At 48.2% G+C, this 19,869-nt stretch overlaps 2 protein-coding genes across 6 annotated transcripts in view; one reads left to right on the top strand and one right to left on the bottom strand.

Moving 5' to 3' along the window:
- Positions 1-6,734, bottom strand: part of PROX1 (prospero homeobox 1) — a 55,726-nt gene extending 48,992 nt beyond the window's left edge. For 2 of the 5 annotated variants that reach the window (XM_058834994.1, XM_058834998.1), the window contains exons 1-2: positions 6,320-6,734; positions 5,951-6,075 (exon numbers count right to left, since the gene is read on the bottom strand). The gene's annotated coding sequence lies outside the window, so the exon portion shown is untranslated. Of the gene's footprint in view, positions 1-4,716; positions 4,903-4,971; positions 5,108-5,950; positions 6,076-6,319 lie in introns of those variants that run through there. The other 3 variants (XM_058834996.1, XM_058834997.1, XM_058834995.1) reach the window with 3 other exon arrangements.
- A 331-nt stretch (positions 6,735-7,065) lies between these two features.
- Positions 7,066-19,282, top strand: LOC131577687 (uncharacterized). Its single transcript, XM_058835732.1, has 4 exons — positions 7,066-7,070; positions 7,211-7,389; positions 7,536-7,846; positions 18,895-19,282. Exons 1-4 carry the CDS (start codon positions 7,066-7,068, stop codon positions 19,258-19,260), a joined length of 861 nt encoding a protein of 286 aa, XP_058691715.1. The 3' UTR covers positions 19,261-19,282.
- The last annotated feature ends 587 nt before the right edge of the window (positions 19,283-19,869 follow it).

Genomic DNA, 19,869 nt, shown 5'->3' with positions numbered 1-19,869 from the left:
CCAAAGGCAGCATGCAGACTTTTTGGAATTGCTCCCATCTCTTTCGGTTCACCTGTAAAAACATCTACGTGCTCCCTAGGACTGCATCTGTGGCTAGTTTTAAAGAATGACTATCCATGCAAATAGGCATAATTTCAGCATGAAATAATCTGTAAAATCAAGACAGTAGTCAATGCTTAGTTTGCAACCAGGATAAAAACAAAAAAAAAAAGCAAAAAAAAAAAGCATTAAATACTTTGAAACATTATGTTTATTTTGCAGCCTTTGCTCACGTATTTTGGATGTACTGAAAGAATTTTCAGAGATTTGGTGTCAGAGAGAGTTATGCAAGGGACATGATGTTGGTTTACTTTACTGGTTCTTTGCATACAGGAGAGCAAAGAATGATAAAAAATATATTAAAACCAAGAGATATCATGAATTCAGATGCGAAATCCAAAGCTTTATGCTGTTAGCAGGTCACTGTGTTCAGAGATCTTTTCTTATCAAAAAGTGCATTAAGCAAGTTAAGTTTGGATACCTCATGATGATAATAATACAATACAAGGATTTCTGTTGAAGGGGCCCAATTCTGCCATCTGCACACCAAGGAACATCCCACCCTGCAAGCAACGCCCCTGAAATCCAGGGATACCAAAATCCTGTTATGTGTGAGGGGTAGGGTCAGGCCCTGCTTGGCAGCATGTAAAAGACTGTCTCCTGCTTTATCCCAACTGATGCAAATGGAGTTTTTCAGGGGGAGAATCAGGCCTTGCAATTAGACCATTACTGAAAAAAAATAAAAACTTGAAGAGTATCAGAACGTTTATTTTTGTAAACAATTGGCCAAGTCCTCAGGGGGTGGAAAGGGGTGACCACCACCAGGGCTTTTATAAAGGTGACACTGGCACAGAATAAGCCAGGGCCAAGTTTGACCTTTCAGTCCAGTGGTGTTCATTTGAAAGTGATCTAAACTAATTGAAAGACAACTGAAAGAACTGCTTATTTCACCTAAGATATTCTGAAGGCATCCACCATAAAGATAGTCCTTGCCAACAGGAAAAGAAAGCAAACCACAAACAAAACCCACCAACACCGAAAACCTTCACGCTCTTCCTTCCTTTTCTGTAGTCAAGCTATGCTTGATTGAGAGCCAGCAACACGTCCCCAGACTAACACCAAAAACCTCATGTCAGGTTACAAGTTTTGCATGTTGCCCAGAAAATTCGAGGTGCCTGACCAGTGTTTCCCTCTCTCTTGCCCAATCCCAACCAAGGACACACATGGGGAGGGCTTGCTGTACCCTTGAGTCAGCAGCTCAGGAAATAGGCTGTCCTGCGCCAGGTTGGAAGGTCATTGCCATGCATCCTTCCTCCCCAGTGTCCATTTCCCTCCCCGAGCCCCTGCACCAGCCACTGATCCACAGCCCATTTCTGCCACTGCAAACATGTGGCAGGAGGGGCTCCGGAGCAATGTCCCCTCCTTCCCTCAATGGAAGCTGAAAGCATCGGAGTTATCGTACACTTAACCTGGGTATTAAGCAACATCTCCCATTTGCCCTGGTGTTATCCTGAGCCTACAGGCTGCCAGCTTTAAGGCTTACGTGCCTTTCAGCTTAAATATGAGAAATAGTTCTACTTTAGCCTGACAAAACAGAATGGGTATTGAATGGCCAGTTAATATTTCATTCTCAGAGGACCAAGACCAATTTGCACCTCAAGGGGAGTGGAATGGCATGTAGAGCGGGATGCAAAATCCCAGCCACGACAGGCAGAATTCAAGACTGATTAGATTAGAACTGAATAAATAAGGAAATCTTGGGGAGGGGGAGAAATAATTAGGAAGTGTGTGTCCTTTACACAGTCACCAGTACTTTGGCTGCACATTGTCTCAAAACTATATTTTACACATCTAAAGTCTCTGAACAGCTCTCCAGAAAGACAGAACTGGCAAGATAGGTTTTGGTTGTCAAAGATCTACGTAGAAATCTCCAGAAGCACCATTTCTTTCCGAATTACAGAGTTTTGAATTTGGGAAGGTTAAATTCAGTTTACGCATTGCTTTTGATACTCCTCGCATGCCAAGTGTAGTTTATGTTAAATTCGCCGGCCACATCTCAAGCCTCAACTCGCACAACGTGGCTTCCTCAGAAACCAAACATTTTCCATGCTGATGGAATTAAAAATCGTACCAAGGGGCTCAGCACTTTCTATGTCGATCCATAAACATAGCAGTAGTATTTTATTTACAAATTTACTTTCAAATCTTTTGTTTAAGGAGATATGTTTACAATGTAGCTATGAATAACCTCTTAACAGCACAGCAGCTACAGACATGGGTTTATTTCATACCCACTTGATATGCATTGACATTTAAAATGGAAACAGATTAATTTCTAAGTCTACAAGAGTTACTGTTACCAAACCTTTGGCAAGAATGATCTGTCAAAATGAGTGTGATGTCAGGTATTTAACCATACTCACTATGAATAAATCAATTTTTGTAATCAATTTTGTTAACTCATCTTGATCTAGAAAGACGCTGATCATTTTCTCCTAGATTAATTCAAACACCTACAAGATGCAAAAGAGATGTAAATTCAAACTCGCCCTCATCAGCCCCTTTGAAGAACCCTAGCCTAACCTAAACAGCCATTAAATACACAGCAGAAAAGTGCTAAACTTGATGGATATGCCTGGGTGAATTCAAGGAGATATCAGTTTATACAGCTGAAATTGTTCCCATCTTTTCACAAGCCGACTACTTTCTCTGGTCCAGTGTCTGCCTGCTTCATGTCAGCTCATTATGCCAATACCACGCAAGAAATTTAACATGCTTCTGCTAATAGAAATATTTACATCTTTCACTCTAACGCACTACATAGGGTATGGCTTTGCCAGAATCAGCCAGGAAGCACAGGATGAAAATTATTCTAGTCAGCAGCATTTCATGCACAAAACCACAGCTAAAATTCGAAGAACAGATGACATCTGCTCACTATATCTGTTCAGTGCTAAAATCACATCAGCCACTAACGAGAAAGTGCTACCTCTTTGTACAGCTCTGACACAAGTTTTCTTGGGAGAAAGTACTACCTTTTTATACAGTTCTAACAAAAGCTTTCTTGGGAGAAAAGGTTATCCAAATCCCTTAGCTGAGATGTCTATCAAGGAATTTGAAACAGGGCAGAAAGGATGAGGAACTATTTGAGGAGTAAAAAACTACTTTAATAGGACTTCTCCATAAGAAGAATCAGCAGCAAAAATCAGTGCCTGATTTACTTCAAAATTATGCTGCTTGCTCTTTAGCCTTAAACAAAAAAGCAACCCTTGTTTTATGAACCTGGTGATACCCAGGGCCCAATAGAGCAAGGTATTCAGCAATTCCTATGAATGCCAAACATCCGCAATTCCCATCAACTACTGATCTCAGTAACAGGAGTGATTCGGCATCTCATTAGTTCAGGCCTTTAAATTGGGGAGATGCAGGGCCCTCCATCATGTAGCCGTGCTCGGCACTGCTTGAGGAAACAGATCTTTTGAATGAAAGAAAGAAATCAAGCTGTTCAAAGTAGAAAACTGAAAACATTTCCCTCCTCTCAAGCCAGTTTGGTCCTTGTTATTCCACTGATCAAGAAGAAAATAACTCACGTGGCCTCTGTGTAGAGACAATACCGAAAGGTTCTCAAGATTCCTACTATGAATTCAGCCCAAGTTTTCCAATATACTAATTTTTCCATGCTATGCAATGTCATTAAATCACAATTCTTAAATTACATAATTTAGCAGTTAGGCTGCACTTTGAGTCAGAATAAATCACTATTTAGAGACTACAAATTGCAGTATTTGCAATTCTGCCCTGAATTAAATTAAACTTTTCAATTTGAAAATGTGTCCATTCTTATGAACGTCTCAATTTATCAGGCAATCATAAAAGAGATAAGTTATATAAACTGAAAGGCCTCAGAGTTCAACTGGCAGGGAAGTTAACTGTGTATACTGACAGTGCCATTCAGCAAAGGCAGGATACCTTACAGAATAATTTAATAGGGAGCTGTTAGTGAAAAGTCTATACATTGTACTTTTCATCACAGCTCAACTCCTGAAATGTTGATACTTTGTCTACCCTTGAGTATTAATACACATTTCACAGCACATGATACCGCTGCTAAAGGTAAGCTCTGGACAAAAAGCAGATAAAATAAATGCAAAATGAGCTGCAGTGGTAGTAAACTTTATGAGATTGATGGCAAGTCTGAGAAAAACTGCAAGAAGAAGACGTAAAGGGTATGTACCACATGCAAATCTACGGCTGAGGAAACTGCCGCCGTGTAACTCATCCTGCATATTGCCAAACCTCTACAGGCGATGGAAGTGACAAATAATCTGAGCTTTTACACCTCACGGTGACACAAACACGTTTCTGTGTCCCGCGCTCAACAACACAGCACCTTGTGCCACCAAGCTATGGCCACAGATGCGTGGATGCGTTCCACGTGCTCCCCACCCGTCCCCAGACCCGGATGATGGGTTTGGGGTGACACTCGCCATGCAGCCAGAAACACCACGGGGTCTGCTGAGCGCTCGGGACCCGTGGGAAACTAGCGGCTTTCCAAAGCTCTTCCTGGCAACTTGTGCCCGACATTCAAGGGCATCTCTAGTCTGCTGCCGTGTCCCTTGTCAGCCCTGACTGAAATCCCCTACTTTGTCAAAGATATTAAGTTAATATCCCGCGTACCTGCTCTTCCGCGGCCGGGGCACAGCCATACGGACGCGACGCTGACCCCTCGGGGAGCTCCATCCCGCCTCGGCCGCGCCCCCCGCACGGCCCGCGGTCACTGATCCCGCACCGCTTCCCGCTGCTGACCCCGCCGTGCCGGCTCTCCCGGCACGGGGAAGCGGTGGCGGCGGCCGGGACCCCCCGCGTCCCGCTCCGCAGCCGCCCCGCCCGGCGCGCACCTGCCCCGCCGCCCCTGCGCGCAGCTCCACGCACCTGCCCCGGCCCTGCCCGGCCCCAGCAGACACCGCGCAGCCACCGACGGGGGGTCCGCGCAACTTTCTCCCTCTCCGCAAAGAGCCGCGGGCCCCGGGGCGGCCCCGCTCCGCCCCCGCGGAGTGCCCGGTGCCGGGGAGCCGTGCCCCGGGAGCCCGTCGGGCCTCCCGCTCCTGTCGGGCCCCGCGATCTCGGCGCCCCCCCGGCCCGGGCCGCGCCCCCCCCAGCGCTGCCCTGAGCGCCCCCTCCCCGCAGGCCCCACGCCCCCCAACACCGCTCCCTCCTGCGCTTTAACTCCGTGCAAACACATGGCAAAGTGAGCCGGGTCACTCACCCGCTAAACAGAAAATCGAAAAAGCCAAGAAAGATCTCCATCAACGGCTAAGAAAGAATTAAACCCCCCCGGAGGAAAAAAAAAAATCAACAAACAACAACCAAACAAACAGAAAGTACCAATAATCCTAATCTTTTCCCAGATCAAGGCTCTTATCCCGCGACTTGCATTTGATCTCTTCTCATGTGCTCGCTACCTACCACTCAAATCCCATTTTCTATACATTTCCACGATTCGCAGCTCGTCCCACTCTTGGAAATGAAAAAGTAATTGCAAGGGTAAGAAGAGTAAGAATAAAAAGTCCCTGTCCTTCCCGGCTTGGGTTAAAAAGGAGAAGTAGCGACATGCAAATGACAGGCAAATTGGAAGAGACAAAAAGCAAGGCAGCTATAATAAACAGGACAAAGAGGAGGCTCGGAGGAGCGGAGCAGGAGTTTAAAGCGGGGATGGGGAACTTCGGCGGGGACGGGGGGAGAGAGAAGCTCGGAACAACAACGAGGAGCCAAATACTCGCTGCGTTTTCCGTCCCCACAAAACTGCCCTCCGACCCACGGAATAAAATAACGAGCGGTCCACAAAAGGTGGCAGCGAGAGAGCGAAGGGGATGAGGGGGGAGGATCACCTAACAACGAGCAGGTCACTTACTCTTCAGCCCTGGGCAGGCTACGGTGAGCGCTCCATCGGGCTCCTTACCGCTCACAAATCCTTACCGCTTTATCTACCGGGGAATTAAAACTACTCAGCTAATAAAGTCACTGCAATTTTGCCCCCTGGAAAAAGAAGCACAGGTTTGATAACGGTGATCAATATTTTGCTGGGGATTTCATCACCGCCCCCCTCCCCCCCGGACTATTTAGAGCAGCCCAAACAAGTGCGAATTTAGGGGTTAAAAAAAAAATTTTTTTTTTTTTTTTTAAAAAAAAACCAAACCAAATTAAAAAAACCCGAAAGACCTGAAAAGGCCGAGAAAGCGGGGAGGGACGGAGGGGGCGCGGAGGGGGAGCGGGTACTTACTCGGTGCAAAGGCGACGAAACTGAGCCTCGCTTTTTTTTTTTGGCGGCGGAACGAGAGAAAGGGCGACACGCACACGCACATGCACACACACCACACGCGCCCCGCACACGCACACGCGGACACGCGCGCGCAGCCGGCAGCCCCGCCGCTGATGAATATGATAATCGCGCGGCTGCGGGCGGGAGTGCGGGCGGGCAGCGGCCGCGGGGCTGCGGGCGCCGAGCGGAGCGGAGCGGCAGGCGCGGAGCGGGGGCGGCGGGAGCGGCGCGGGGCAGGGCTGGGCTGGGCTGGGCTGGGCTGGCCGAGCCGAGCAGCGCTCCGCACCGCCACAAGATTTACTTTAAGACACAGCTGAAGGAAACAGGAAGACTAGACGTCACACTCGGAGTGACGTGGGCCCGGCCCGGCGCCCAATCGGGAGGCTCCTTGGGACGGACGGGGGGGACGGGGAGAACTTGGCAGGAGCGGGGAGAGAGGAGAGGGGAGCGCGGGGGGGTTAGGGTCGCCCCGCCCCGCCCCCGCGGGAAGGTGGCGGCGGCCGCGCACCTGCGGCGGGGACGGACGGGCGGACGGACGGACGGATGCGGGGCGGGAGCGCCGGCAGAAGCGGCCCGACGGGGCGCGCCCCTCACCTCTGCCGCGCACCGGCAAGGGGCGGACAACAGCCGCCTCGTGTGGAGAGGGGTGGCTGACAAACTTTAGGAGAGTCACCCCCGTGTGGGCGGGGGCTGCTCTGCGGTGCCCCATGCGGTAAAGTTTTCCACGCGAGAAGGGTTCCGCAGAGCAGTGTCGGAGCCCCAGGGTGCGCCTCTTTCACGCGTAAAGCATCGGGCGGTGGAGCAAACCCGCGTTTGCGGGCGCTGTCGCCCCACGCGGGTCACAAACTTTAGGAGACACTGGCCCGCGGCCGCCCAGCCCGCCGCACGGCGTCCCTCGCCCCGCTCTGTGGCACCGGCTCCGCCGAGCGTCGCGGGGCTGTCAGCAGGAGCCGCGCGGGCATTTTCCACGTGGGAGGCAGGAAATAAACATGAAATCGAGCATCAGGTTGCGGGGCGTGGAACAACCGGTGGTACTGAGACACCGGTCTTCGGTGCTGCCGGCCCCGGGCCCCTGCGCAGCACGACCCGAGTTTAGGTCAACTTAACCCTATTCCATCCCGCTCCCGGCCGGCTCGTAGTGGGGGGGGGGAAAAAAAAAAAAAAAAAAGAAAAAAAGAAAAAAAAAAAAGATTAAAAAAAAACTACAAAAGTGGATCGCGGCAGGTCTGGGCTGCTATCCGGACCGAAACCTGTCGGGCGCGCTCTGTCTCGCCTGACCGCGGCTTTCCGCGGCGCGGGACAGGGAGCATCCGCACCCCTGCCCCGGCTGCTGAGGAGATTTTCCCGGCCGCTGCCGGCGGGGACGCGAGGCTGAACGAGGGGAAACAGCCTCAGGCTTGCGGACAGCGGGGGATACACCAGGGAGAGGGAATAACGTCCTGCGGAGGCCCGGGCGGCAGCGGAGCGCTGCAGGGCGCTCGGCGACAGGTAAGGACGGCGCTCCCTCGCCGGGCCCGTCCGCCCGCGCCCGCCCCTCGGGGCGGCGGGAGAGGGAGTCCCGAGTGGAGGGGAGAGCCCCGATGGGGCGAGGGCAGCCAGGGCAGGCGCACGAAAACTTGCGCTGCCACTCTGTACCAGCGGCGAGGGGCCGGGCCGCACCTCGCCCCCTGCTCGCCCGGCTGCTGGTGCCGCCGCTGAGCCGGGCAGCTGCTCCGCTAGTCCCGCTTCCACTGCGAGGATCCGTCCCACTAGAGGGGAGCCGCGGGGCCGGGCCCCGGGGTGCGGACAGCAGACTGTGCTGAGAGGGCTGCCCTCCGTGCCAGAAGTTTGGGAGCCGGCCCGGGCAGCAAACCCGCCCTCAGGGGCCAGCCCTGCCCTGCCCGCGGGGGCGAAAGGCGTGTGCCCAGCGCCGGCTCCTCTCTGCCCGCCGCCGGGCCCGGCTGGCCGCCGCCTCGGGTCGGGGGACGGCTCCGCGCTGCCTCCGCGGCGGGGAGCGGGGTCACTAACGCGGGTGCATGTGCGACGCGACAAGCCGCCCGCAACCGATCACTAAGAAATCACTCGGGACCGGCAGAAGCGACTGCCGGAGCTGTCGCAGGGGAGCTGCTCCGAGTTTAAAAAATTACATGTCCCTGCCGGTGTCGCGATCGCGAGGAGATGCGGCCGGCAGCACTCGCCCGAGAGCCCGGTGCCCGTGCGAGGCGAGACCTTCGGCGGCGGCGGCGCCCGGCCCGTCGGGGCTCGCAAGGCGGCAGCCGGTGAGGGCCCGGCTCTCGTAACGCGCTGCTCCCCGGCACTGAGAGAGCCGCTCCTCGTCCGGGACCCTCGCAAAGCCCTGCTGTGCCGTGCCGCCTTCCGCGGCCCGGCCCGGGACGGCGCCGGCCAGCCCCGTGCCGTGAGTGACTACGAATCCCCGGTGTAACGGGGCGCATCCCGGGACGCTGCGCTGCTGTCGCTTTGCTCCCGCTGTCCAAGAGCTGGGCCGCCCCGCATCGGTGCCCGGTGCCCGTGGCGCCCTCCAGGCCCGCGAACGCGCCGGGACGACTTTGCCGAGAATTAGTTTAATGTGACACCTTCCGAAACAGGGCCCCGGGCCCTTCGCCGCCGGGGAGCGACGGGGCTGGGGCGGCCCGACGGGGAGCGGCCGGGGCTGCGCTGCGCTCCGCGGGCGCGGAGAGGCGGCACGGCCGGCCCGGGACAGGTCCCCGTGTGCTCTTTCGGGGCTCGGCTGGCCGGGGGGACACGCTCAGCCTCACGGTGTAGCTGTAAGTGCTGCAGGGGCTGCGAGACAAGGGTGCAGAAGTTTGCCTGGATGCAGGGGGAGATAGGCTAAATTTGGCGGGGGAATGTCTCTCTTGTACACTTTCCTTTCCCCCCACCCCCCCCTTTTCTTTTGTTTGTTTGGTTTTTGTTATAAAGGATACCGAGATACTCGTAAAGAAGGAGCCGAACCGTACAAATGCAAATAAATAAGTAAATAGCTGCCTCTGACACTGCGCTTCTCACCACCGGGGCTCACCTTAACTTCAGCCACTGTTAATTTACCCAGAAGAGAAACTGAGGCTCTGGGAGTGAAGCGATGTCCCCAGGGTCACATGGCAGAGCAGTGGCAGCCAGTGGCAGCCAGTCCGGCCCCAGGCTTGTGCGCAGGCTTCCACCTATCCTCCAGCCCTGCTGCCTGCTTTCCGTAGATGCTTGCAGGTTACCTTCCTGTAGCCCTGTGTCTTGCAGCGTTTCCAAGTCTATAAACACACGGGCCCTGCGATCTGCCACGCCACTAAGTGCAACTGGAATGAAATTCACACTTCCCGTTCTCCTGCCATCTCGGGCAATGAGTGCTCCAGACCCTCTTAATACTGGCGGATAGGCAGCCAGCCTCTTAGGGAATGCAAGCTGATGATTCAAAGCTCAGCATTAAAAGTAATCCCCCACCCACCACCTAAATTTTAGAGTTGGAGGCAAAGCTTTTTCCCCTCAAGAATTTAAGCCCTCAGAAGGAGTCCATGCCAGCAGCTCATGTTCAGGATGTGTAGCGAGCAAAGCCATCCCTGGTGTCTTCTTTGGGGCCTGGTGGCTTGGGCAGTGGCAGGGCAGCCTCTGGCTGGTGTGTGTGGTTGTGTGGCTGTTTTTGTACCTCGCTGCCCCCAACCTCCCAAATACCTGCAGCTGTGGTCCCTGCTAGTGACCTGTCATAGATTCCAGTCTGTCTGTGAACTCCTGTAGAAGTCCAGATCTTTTTCCTAGTAATTAATAGTGTACAATAGTGTACAACACCAGTCCTCTTCTTGGCCTTTTCTAGATTATGGAGTAATTACACTGTTTATTTTCTAAATTATGGGTGTTTTGAATCCAAACAAAAAGGAATTAATGGTCACAAAGTTTGAATGCAAACCCTGGACGTGTTCAGATTTGTGTGTTCTCTTCTGCTCTGCTTCATGCTTGCTGTGTTTCACAAACTTCAGGTAAAAATACTACTTTTCCTCCAAATAGGAGGCTTGTCAATTTTGTGTTCCAAAAAAAATCCTCCAAATTTTGGTGCCTCTGAAAAGTTTTGCATCAAGCTGATGGCTTTCTGTGCTTGTGTTCCTTTTTTTTTTCTTTAAGGGGAAAAAAAAGCAACAACCAAATGCAAAAAACTTGGGAAAACTTTTGCAGTGTGTCCATGACCATGGGTGATTCCTCTGTCCCTTCGGAGTCTGACAACAAAATTGGAAGTGACAGGGGTATATTGTTGAAACTGCCTTTTCTTTGATCATTTTCCTTGCTGTGTCTGTTCCAACTAAATGAGGGAACAGGGCTACGAATACATATCAGGTCTTCTTTTTTATTTTCTTTTTTATTTTCTCTTTTTTTTTTTTTTCAGGGGTGGGAAATGTACAAGTACTCTTGGACATAAAAAGAACACCCCACAACCACAAAGGCCTGATTCTGCTCTTCTGCTGATGTGAATTAAAAATAACTATACTGATATCAACAAAGCATCATCAATCTGTGTGAGAAAGAGAGCCATGTGCCTGATGTGTGTAATTGCTGAATTGAGAGCCTTTCCTTGCTTTCCTTTGCCTGTCTGTTCATTTCAAAAGGGAAACCTTTGGAAGAAAATGTCTTTAACCTGAAGAATTAATACAACCTAGGTGATTCAGCAGAGTGAAATTCAATTCAAGAACCCGGTATTGAAGGAAATAGAATTGTTCAAAAATAAAATAATTTTAAAAAAAGAAAAAAAAGTCACAACCTCCTGAGAGGAGAAAGTGAACTAAACTAATCCTATTAAACATGGTAGCATGTTTCTGTGCAGCTCGCTGAGAGATTAAGCACAGGAAAAGGGATAAGTGCTGCTTCAGTTTCACTAAACTAATGTGACAACTTGTCATTGGAAATCTTTACAGCTTGTTAGCAGATGACTAGCTGATTCAGATATGTTTTCTACCATTTCCTTTGTGTCTGGGGGTGATGTTTTTTTCTTTCCTGTTCCTTTCTTATCCATACTGCTTTATTTTGCTTTTTAATCCTTCATGTCTCCTTCAAGTCAAAACATTTAACTTGCTTTAATCAATATTTTGTTTTGAAGATGTCCCTTGACCTTTTGTTTGTGCAAATTAACCTTCAAGGGCAACTCATTCATTCATTAACCTCAGTGGGATGCCATATCCCTTGTACATGGCATTTTAGGATGCATAAAACATTTATGAATGTTTAGACATATTTCAGTGAATGACTGTGATACTGCTATGGTTACTACTACTGCTTCTGTAAGATATTAAATTTCCTTCCATCTCCCTCCCTCTTTCACTCTTACATTCTTTCGTATTTTTTATCTTTTTTTTTTTTTCTTTTGCCTTTTAAATGTTTTTTCTTTCTTTGTCATCTTTTTCTTTTCTTTTCTTTTCTTTTCTTTTCTTTTCTTTTCTTTTCTTTTCTTTTCTTTTCTTTTCTTTTCTTTTCTTTTCTTTTCTTTTCTTTTCTTTTCTTTTCTCTTCTCTTCTCTTCTCTTCTCTTCTCTTCTCTTCTCTTCTCTTCTCTTCTCTTCTCTTCTCTTCTCTTCTCTTCTCTTCTCTTCTCTTCTCTTCTCTTCTCTTCTCTTCTCTTCTCTTCTCTTCTCTTCTCTTCTCTTCTCTTCTCTTCTCTTCCTCTCTCCTCCTCTCCCCTCCCACCCTTCACTCTTTCCCTTGGTCCTCCCCCACCGGCAAAGGCATGATCGTTGAGTAAATGGAAAAAAACATTTTACAACATTAAAGGAAGGCTGTTTAGAAAAGGAAGGCCCTGCTGAGGTGTAGAGGAAGCCTGTTTATTAACACTGGACACCTCTTATCTCAGGCAGCTCCAGATGGATGTCCCTTTGGTAATTCCCACTCTGTGCCAAGAGGGGTTAAGCAGGGTAACCACCTTGACGTGGGCTGGTGATCACCAGGGGATCATCGGCTCCTTCAGAGAGAAATTTTAGATGAAATTTAGGGTGGGGGAGGGACAACCATAAGGCTTCAGCATAAGCTTGCACGTGGCCAGATTTACCTTTGTGGCTGTAAATTGCTTGCTGCCTGGTCCAGAGCCAGGTTTTGATTGAGAGATAAAGTAGTTCAAATCTGTCAATAATTAACTGTCACTCAATTAAGGCTTTCTTAACAAATTAGCACTTGGTAGCACCTAGGGTGCAGGTTTTTCATGGGAAAAGGCTGATGGAGTGATGTTGGCCATTAAGTTTGCCCACTGAATATCAGCTAATGTCCTGCTCAGTTTAAACACCACTGTGTAAATTTGGTGAATCGGTTCCCAAACCCCATTCCTGCCAGGCTGCTTTTAAGATTAACTGTTTGTGCCCTCCCAGGCTCAACATTGCAGGTCAATGCTAAATCAGAGAACTATCACTGATTCATTTGGCTTCCTTGGCTCTCAGCCCTTAAGGAGCACCCTGATGTAAATGAGGCTGTAGGTCTGAATTTATAGAAATGGTATGGAGCCCTCCTAATAGGCTGCAGGTCCCTTAGAAAGGATGGATCAGAATTAAGTTGGCTGCCTCCAGTGTAAGCCACTGTGATGTGTTTCTCTCTCACACAGGGCCTTGGTCTTACCCCACCTGCTCTTTCCACGGGCTTGGTGTGAAGGTTGAGAGGGAAAACCCTTCCAACTGCTTTATCCCATGAGGAAATTCTCATCCAAGCAGCTGCCACCCGGCTGTAACTTCCTTTTGCTTCCAGTCTCAAGTGGCCCTGGATACCTGAGTCCAGCACAACTTGCCATAACAAATGCCATGCATTTCCAGAAATATTGCAAAGCTCCATTTATATGCTTCTCTCTCAGATTCCTGGAATAAGCCTTCTGTGGCAAGAATCTGCCTCTCCCGAGTCAGAAAACCTTGTGCTCTCAATCAGCATCAAATTCTCCTGGTGTCACACGCAGTTGCACCTCCAGGAGGTGTAATAGCCGAGTCTGTTGAGAACTCCAGTGCAAACTCTGGCAGATGCAAGTTCTGATTCATACTGTATTACAGGAAAAGCTGCCAGGTGGAGGCTGGTTTTAGCTTCAGCTCTGATTCGTTCCTCTGATAGGGTTTATTCTCAGTATGGGTTTGGTTAAATCAGTCACTCCTTATTTCACTGAATAGCTTTCCTTCTCTTTTGACCAAAGCACGCCTTACCTGCAGCAGGGGCCAAAGCAATGCTGGACAAAAGTTTAAAAACAAAATTTGGGAAGCTTTCCAGGTTGTTCTTTTTGAGTGAAGACCTTGGGGGATGCACTCTGTTGTCTCATACAAAATCTAATCCCATGAAAACTAATGCAGCTTTCTTGCTATCAATCATATTGGACAGAAGAGCTGCCAGAGAGGGACAGCTCTTAGCCAGCACCACCCTACTGAGGTTCAAAGATCTGAACTCTTTCAGAAACCTCCATGTGGAGATTTTAAGAGCACATTTAAAACATACTTTGTGCTGCCCTGTCCTGGTACTTGCATTAAAAGTCTTAAGAAGTTTAAAACCACCAAGCAGGAGAAAAAGAAGCACATTTGATGGTTTAAAACTCTACTCTATCCTGTTGGCTAATCAAAGTGGAAATATAATTTCGTTTTATAGACTTACATTCTATTGATTGGTTAAAGTTTTTAAGAAAGAGGAAGATATTTCTGTAGAGGGCTTATAAAGTGGGGGAAATTTTTTTTCTTTTTACCTTTTTTTTTTTTTTAAATAGGAATTAATTTGGCTTTTATATTACATAGCAACAGCTTCTAGGAACCTTTTAAAGAATCCTTTCCAATAGTTATTTCCATTATCTGAAGAATGCATCCAGTCGGTCACCTCTAAGGACTCAATCTGGCAAGGCATTGAAGCACAACTTTTTCAGGGGCAGAAAGGCATCTAATAGCCTTTCAAAACATTTGGGAGTGCTATACTATTAAATTTAACAGAACCCAGGTGCCTGGGTGGTTTCGTAAGGTCCTGATCAAGCCAATGGTTTTAGGAGCCTAAAGCAGCGCGTAGGTGTCCATATCCAGAGCTGTCCCTGTGGATCATGCAGAGGAGCTGCCCGGGTGCTGTTTCTGTGCCTGTCAGAGCTGTCCTGCAGTGGGCAGGGACCCAGGGAGCCCTGGGGATCGCTCAGGAGGCAGCTCGGGATTTCCCCGCACCTGCGGGCTCCAGCAGAGCCGCGCCCAGCCCCGCTTCCTTTGCGAGGCGTCCTCATGGTGGTGTCAGCTCCCGTCTTTCATAGGAAAGTCCACAAGTTAGGGTGTCTCCCCTAGGGGTGAGAAATCAGCATTTAACACTTGCCTCCTTCCAAAGATGTGCAAAGTCACGGCTGTCTTCTCTCTAAAAAAGTGTGTTACCACCAGGCTGTGGAATGGGCTCATTCCTACCCCTCCTTCGCTTGTTTGTTTGTTTGTTTGTTTGTTTGTTTTTTCCAGTGGCAGAAAGGGACCAAAGAATCACAGAGTCAGAAGGAGAAGAAACAAGTAAGCCTGACTTTGTGAAAAAGGTGATTAAAACAGGAAACTGGGAGGGAACAACAGACTGCTTCCAGCGCTGAATATTTTACCATCTCTAATGGCTCTGCAATGCAAAGCACAGCACAGGCCCGGGGAGGAGGGCATGGGAGTCCCTTTGCCCGGGTGATGATGCTCTGAGCCTGTTTGTGGTCCCGGCAATCTGTGAGCCTTTCTGAAATGCTGCACTGCTTTGCCAGAGTGGATGGAGGTTTTTGCAGCAATTAACGTAAAGGCACTAACATCTTTTATGGATTTTAGCCTTGAGTAGCTGAATCATTAGGTACCCACATAATGTAAAAAATCATCCCACAGTGCCCTAAGCTCCCCCTGAAGTTACTGTGTTTACATGCAGCACAGCAGGCCCAAAATAATGTAGGTGCCTTTTTATGAAAAGGAAATACATCCCTGACATAAAGGTCAAATGGCATTTATAACAACATTAATAATTTCAGAGGACCGTGCTATTGAATTCTAGGAAAGATTAGACCTGTTTGGCAATACTGTTTAGTTGCTTTTACAACAGAAATATGCTGTTTACCTCCTGAGAGGTTCATAAGGAAAAAAAAAATCCAATCTATATCAATGAGTAAGATATTTTCCTTACCAGAGATATTGATTTAAATATTGACTTCGCTGCTGGAGGGTTATTTCACTCCATGCTGCAGATACTCATTGTCAAGTGACATGTGTTTTACGTACTAATAAAAATGTGATTTCTGGCACAGTAATCTTGTCTGGATGATACTGATTTTTTGCATTCAGTTCTGTCTGAAGCAGTTGTCCTTTGTAAAACTGAGTACTTATTTTCTTCTGCATGTCAGTGCACTTCACTCCATATGAACTACTTGCAACTAAGATCAAAACAAACAAACATTAAAAAACCCTGTACACAGCCCCTTTGTCCTATTAGTTCATTTTCCTTTCAATCTTTCAGCAATGGGTTTAGGCTCTGCAAGACAGAAGTTCTTTATTTAGCAACAGAAAAGGTGCCACTGCAGAACCTGTTACAGCTTGTCAGAAAACCAGCCCAAGTGTGTTCTGGGACAAGGACTGTCTTTTTATTGCAGGCTTAATACAACAGCTCTCACGTTGGCTTGCTGACCCTGATCAGGCCTGGTGATAGTGACAATGACAACAATAGCTTATGCCACCAAGCAGCAACCCCATGCTCAGGAGGGCTGTGACACCTCCCATCATGGGCCAGACGTGCCAGCTCCTCTCATACCAGCCCAAGAGGGGAAAAAAGCCACCAAGAGTAAATATCCCAACTCCCTGAAACAGCCAATTTATAGACATGAGTATTTATTTCACTGGAGCGTTGCACCCATGAAGCAGAAGATGTTACTGAACAGTTTCACTGATTCTAAAATCCTCATTGCTGCCTAGCTGGTTCTTCCTTCAGAGCCTGGATCCATGCACGTGTGTGGAATTGCACACTCCAAAGGAACCCGCCCTGGAGGGCAGCCAGCTGCCATGCAGCTTGGGACTGGGAACACAAGGTGGTGGAGAACCCCTGGAATGCTTGTGGTGTCTCCCTCTTCCTCTTACACTCCACTGGGACCAGGTGAAAATGTGAGGCAACTGGCACAGTCGGCAATCACCCCAGCTCCTTGCAAGTGGGATGACAAGGGAACGGGGCTGTTTTCAGAAGGGAATTGTGTGCACAAGGTTAGTCCTGGTCTGAAATTCCTGAGGTTAGCTGTGCCCATATCTATATGCACACCATCCAGTTTGCAGCACAGGACCGCTGCTGCCTGCACGCAGGAAGAAGGGCTTTGCCTGGCTAAAGTCTCCCTGTAAATCTATTTTCGGAGCACTGAATTTCAGACCAAGCCTTTTGCACAGCTCAGGACACAAAGGGGGCAGAGGCAGACCCTCTTGGAGGTTGTTCACAGCCAAGAAGTGGGGAAGCTGGCACAAAGGCAAATGTCAGACCCCGTTAGGGAGCACTTCCCTACATAGACTCCGCTAATGGGGGGCTGTGGCGCTATAAGCAGAAGTTGTTTATTTTGGAAGAAACAGGGAGACAAACAGGGCTTTGGGCCACTTGCAGATTTTTTTTTTTAATTTATTTTTATTTTATTTTCTGGCAAGAATTTACAACAAACATGAGAACTGGAACTATGGCACAAATTCTGCATTTTACTAGAGATTACTTAGCTTAGTTATATTGCTTTCTGTCTACTTACGCACAAGGAATTTTTCTTTTTCTTTGAGCACAGTGTTTTAAATTAAATTTGGGGGAAACTAACGTGACAAGCAAAGTCTTTATTAACCCCAACAGTGTAATTTCTCATTACAAGACTGTGATTCAGAGGAAACTGCATTGCTAAAACAGCTACTGAGTCCCAGCAAAAATGACAGTTTTCCTCAATCAGTTCCTTTTGTGACCTTGATCTGAACCTTAATCTGTTTTAGCAAAATTCTTTTTATTAGCCATTCATTCTTAATCATACCGCTAATTTTCCTGTTTTTAAACTACCAATTTAAGGCTGCTTTTTCATGGAACTAATCAAGGCTGATGTATGTTATTTTGGCTATGAATTCTAATAATTATTCTTAAGAGTTTTTTAAGTCTGCATTTTCCATAGATAACTGTCAAAATTGTAGATAGGGGCAGAATGGCTTGTTTCTGTGATATGGCACATCCCAGTCTGCTTTCTTATCTTTAGTGAAAATAGCCATTATGAGCTTTGGGTAGGGAATCTGAGCCTCACCTTCTTTTCTTTCCTTACATCAGCAGTTGTTTTTCATTGGTATTATTGCAGACAAGCATCACTGGGAGGAAGAAGGGTTTTCAGGATCAGGCTCCATTTGAGATATTTAGAATGAAAGAATAAACATATACTTGCAGCTGTCTCACAGAGACTGTAAACTGTTATAGCTAGTGACTAGTGATTTTTCTTTGCCTACGATATTAAGGAACAGATTGTGTTACTATACTTATCTCTACCTTTACAAACAAATACATCAGGAAAATATGTCGAGCAGAAGAAACCACGCTTGTTATCAAATGCCTAGCTACACTGGCTACAGGTTTTTGTACTTTTTGGCAAAAGCTTCAAAACATATTGTGGCTTGGTTAAGCTGTGAATTCTTTGCAGCATAAAGGGAGCCTTTCTGTGCCCATCGTGCGCGCTCGGCTCTCCGGAGAAGGCAGCAGTTCGCTGCTGTTATTTGTCATTCGTACGGCAGCCGCACAGAGATCGCAACCCCTTGTCCTCGGCTTTGTACCCACCAGAGACGCTTCTTCCCCCACCGAACTGATTAACATCACGGCGGGGCTATGATCTTAAAAGCCTGGCACTTCTGATTAGGTTTTTGTTGAAGTTTGCAGAGTTGACTGAGTACCAGAGGCTTTGTGCGTGTGCAGCCGGGTGGTTGCAGGGGGTAGCACTCAGCCCCCCCAGTCAGAGGTGCCGTTGGAGCAGCACTTGGGGAGAAACTTTACAAGCATTTTCCAGCCTAAACCTCTCTCTCTGTGCTCAATGGGACTTTGTCAAGTGACGCACTAACATTTCGTTAGGGAGTGAAGCAGATTTCTTAATTGCAAGTGAACTAAGCTTGACAGATAGGATTTTCTACTCTAAAGAGGGAGGAAAGCCAGAAACTTGGGTGTTTTGTGTGTTTGCTTGTCTTTTTTTTTATGGAAGATGCTCAGATGTCTTGGTAATAAGTTCCCATGCCAGATGGAAGGCAATGGCTGGAAGAGTAGAGGAACAAAGACTCTTCTCAATCTTTTTCCCTAATTAAATCCCCTTTTTCTGTAAAAGTGCAATGTTTTCCCCACCAGTTTGAAAGGATTGCCATGTCTGATTGTTTGAAAAGCTATAGGTTAATTGTGTTATATGTATCTGTAGAAAAATTAATGCTATATGCAAAAATGGATGAAAGTGCTCAAATAGCCCGTTAATTAACTCAGCCCTATTGTTAGCAGGGTTGGCATTAGAGGAAAGAATAATGCCTTTTCAATCCGAAACCTTCCCTCCCTCCCCATCCATTTTATCTCTTCTTGTCACTTCCTATTAGCTGATCATGACATCTTATCTTTTTCCTGAAGGGTGGGCCAGAAGATTACTTTGGAGCTCATGTAAGTGACACTCCAAGGATTGGCCAGCAGCAGGTTCAGCGGCCCTGGCCCCCGGAGCCGCGGGATGTCATCTGTGACATGCCTGGAAACCCCAGCTCATCCCTCAACTGTCCGGTTACAGCAGCATCTCCGTCATGTTGCACTTCCAGTCTGTCACTGGCATGGGTTCACGCTCCTCTCCCGGGAAGCCTGCTCGCTTTTGCTGAGGACTGTGTTTTTATTTTTAACACAGAGTCCTTTACATCAGCGGCACTGAGGGTTTCTTTTGCAGGATGGGATTCTGCCGTAGGAGGGAACGGCTGGGGATCCTACACCAAATGTGCCTGCATGTGCTAAGAGGGGAGCTGTGCATTAAAGCACGCTCTTTTTTCCATCCCTCTGTGGGAAGGAGTTTTTGGGTGACCTCTGCCTGCTTGGAAGGGTGGGGCTGTCCCAGCAGCTTCGCCCCACACCAGTCACCTGGTCCCCAGAGCCCAGGATGCTCCTGGTGGGGGAACACAGCCAGAGTGCTCCCACCAGCTGTAGCCAGACATTATGGCTCGTGCTGGAGGGACTCGCTGCCGGCACCGTAATTGCAGGCTAGCTGGATTTTTGCTGTGGTATTACAAATTCCCCCAGGGAAGCCCACAGCTATGACCATTTTCATGGTAACATTGTCAGGCATGAGTCATTTTCTTCGCTGTCTGTCTCTGTTTGTCCTCTCTCACACACACACACTCAAAAATGCAAGGACAAATCAGCAAACTGGTAAATAAAATTTAAATGTTTCTTTAGTGCATTCTCAGCCCTCTTCTTCTGGCTGAGTGCAGAGTTTGATCAGTTTGAGGTACTTTCTAATTTATTTTTCTTTTATTTGCTGTGAGAATGTGGCATAAAATGTCTGGGCCATGTGGATGTTGATACTGGAATGATGACTTTTTTATCTTATGCTTTACCTTATATTTT

The sequence above is a fragment of the Poecile atricapillus genome, chromosome 3 (assembly GCF_030490865.1).
Source record: "Poecile atricapillus isolate bPoeAtr1 chromosome 3, bPoeAtr1.hap1, whole genome shotgun sequence".
NCBI lineage: Eukaryota > Metazoa > Chordata > Aves > Passeriformes > Paridae > Poecile > Poecile atricapillus.
Note: the sequence above shows the minus strand (reverse complement) of the source record. Positions and strands in the feature narration are given on the sequence as shown.

Excerpts from the sequence above, each read along its gene's own strand:
- LOC131577687 (XM_058835732.1), top strand. Across the intron at positions 7,390-7,535 it reads GGGGCGTGGAACAACCGGTG|AAAAAAAAAAAAGATTAAAA; the intron begins GTACTGAGACAC and ends AAAGAAAAAAAG. Across the intron at positions 7,847-18,894 it reads TGCAGGGCGCTCGGCGACAG|GGTGGGCCAGAAGATTACTT; the intron begins GTAAGGACGGCG and ends TTTTTCCTGAAG.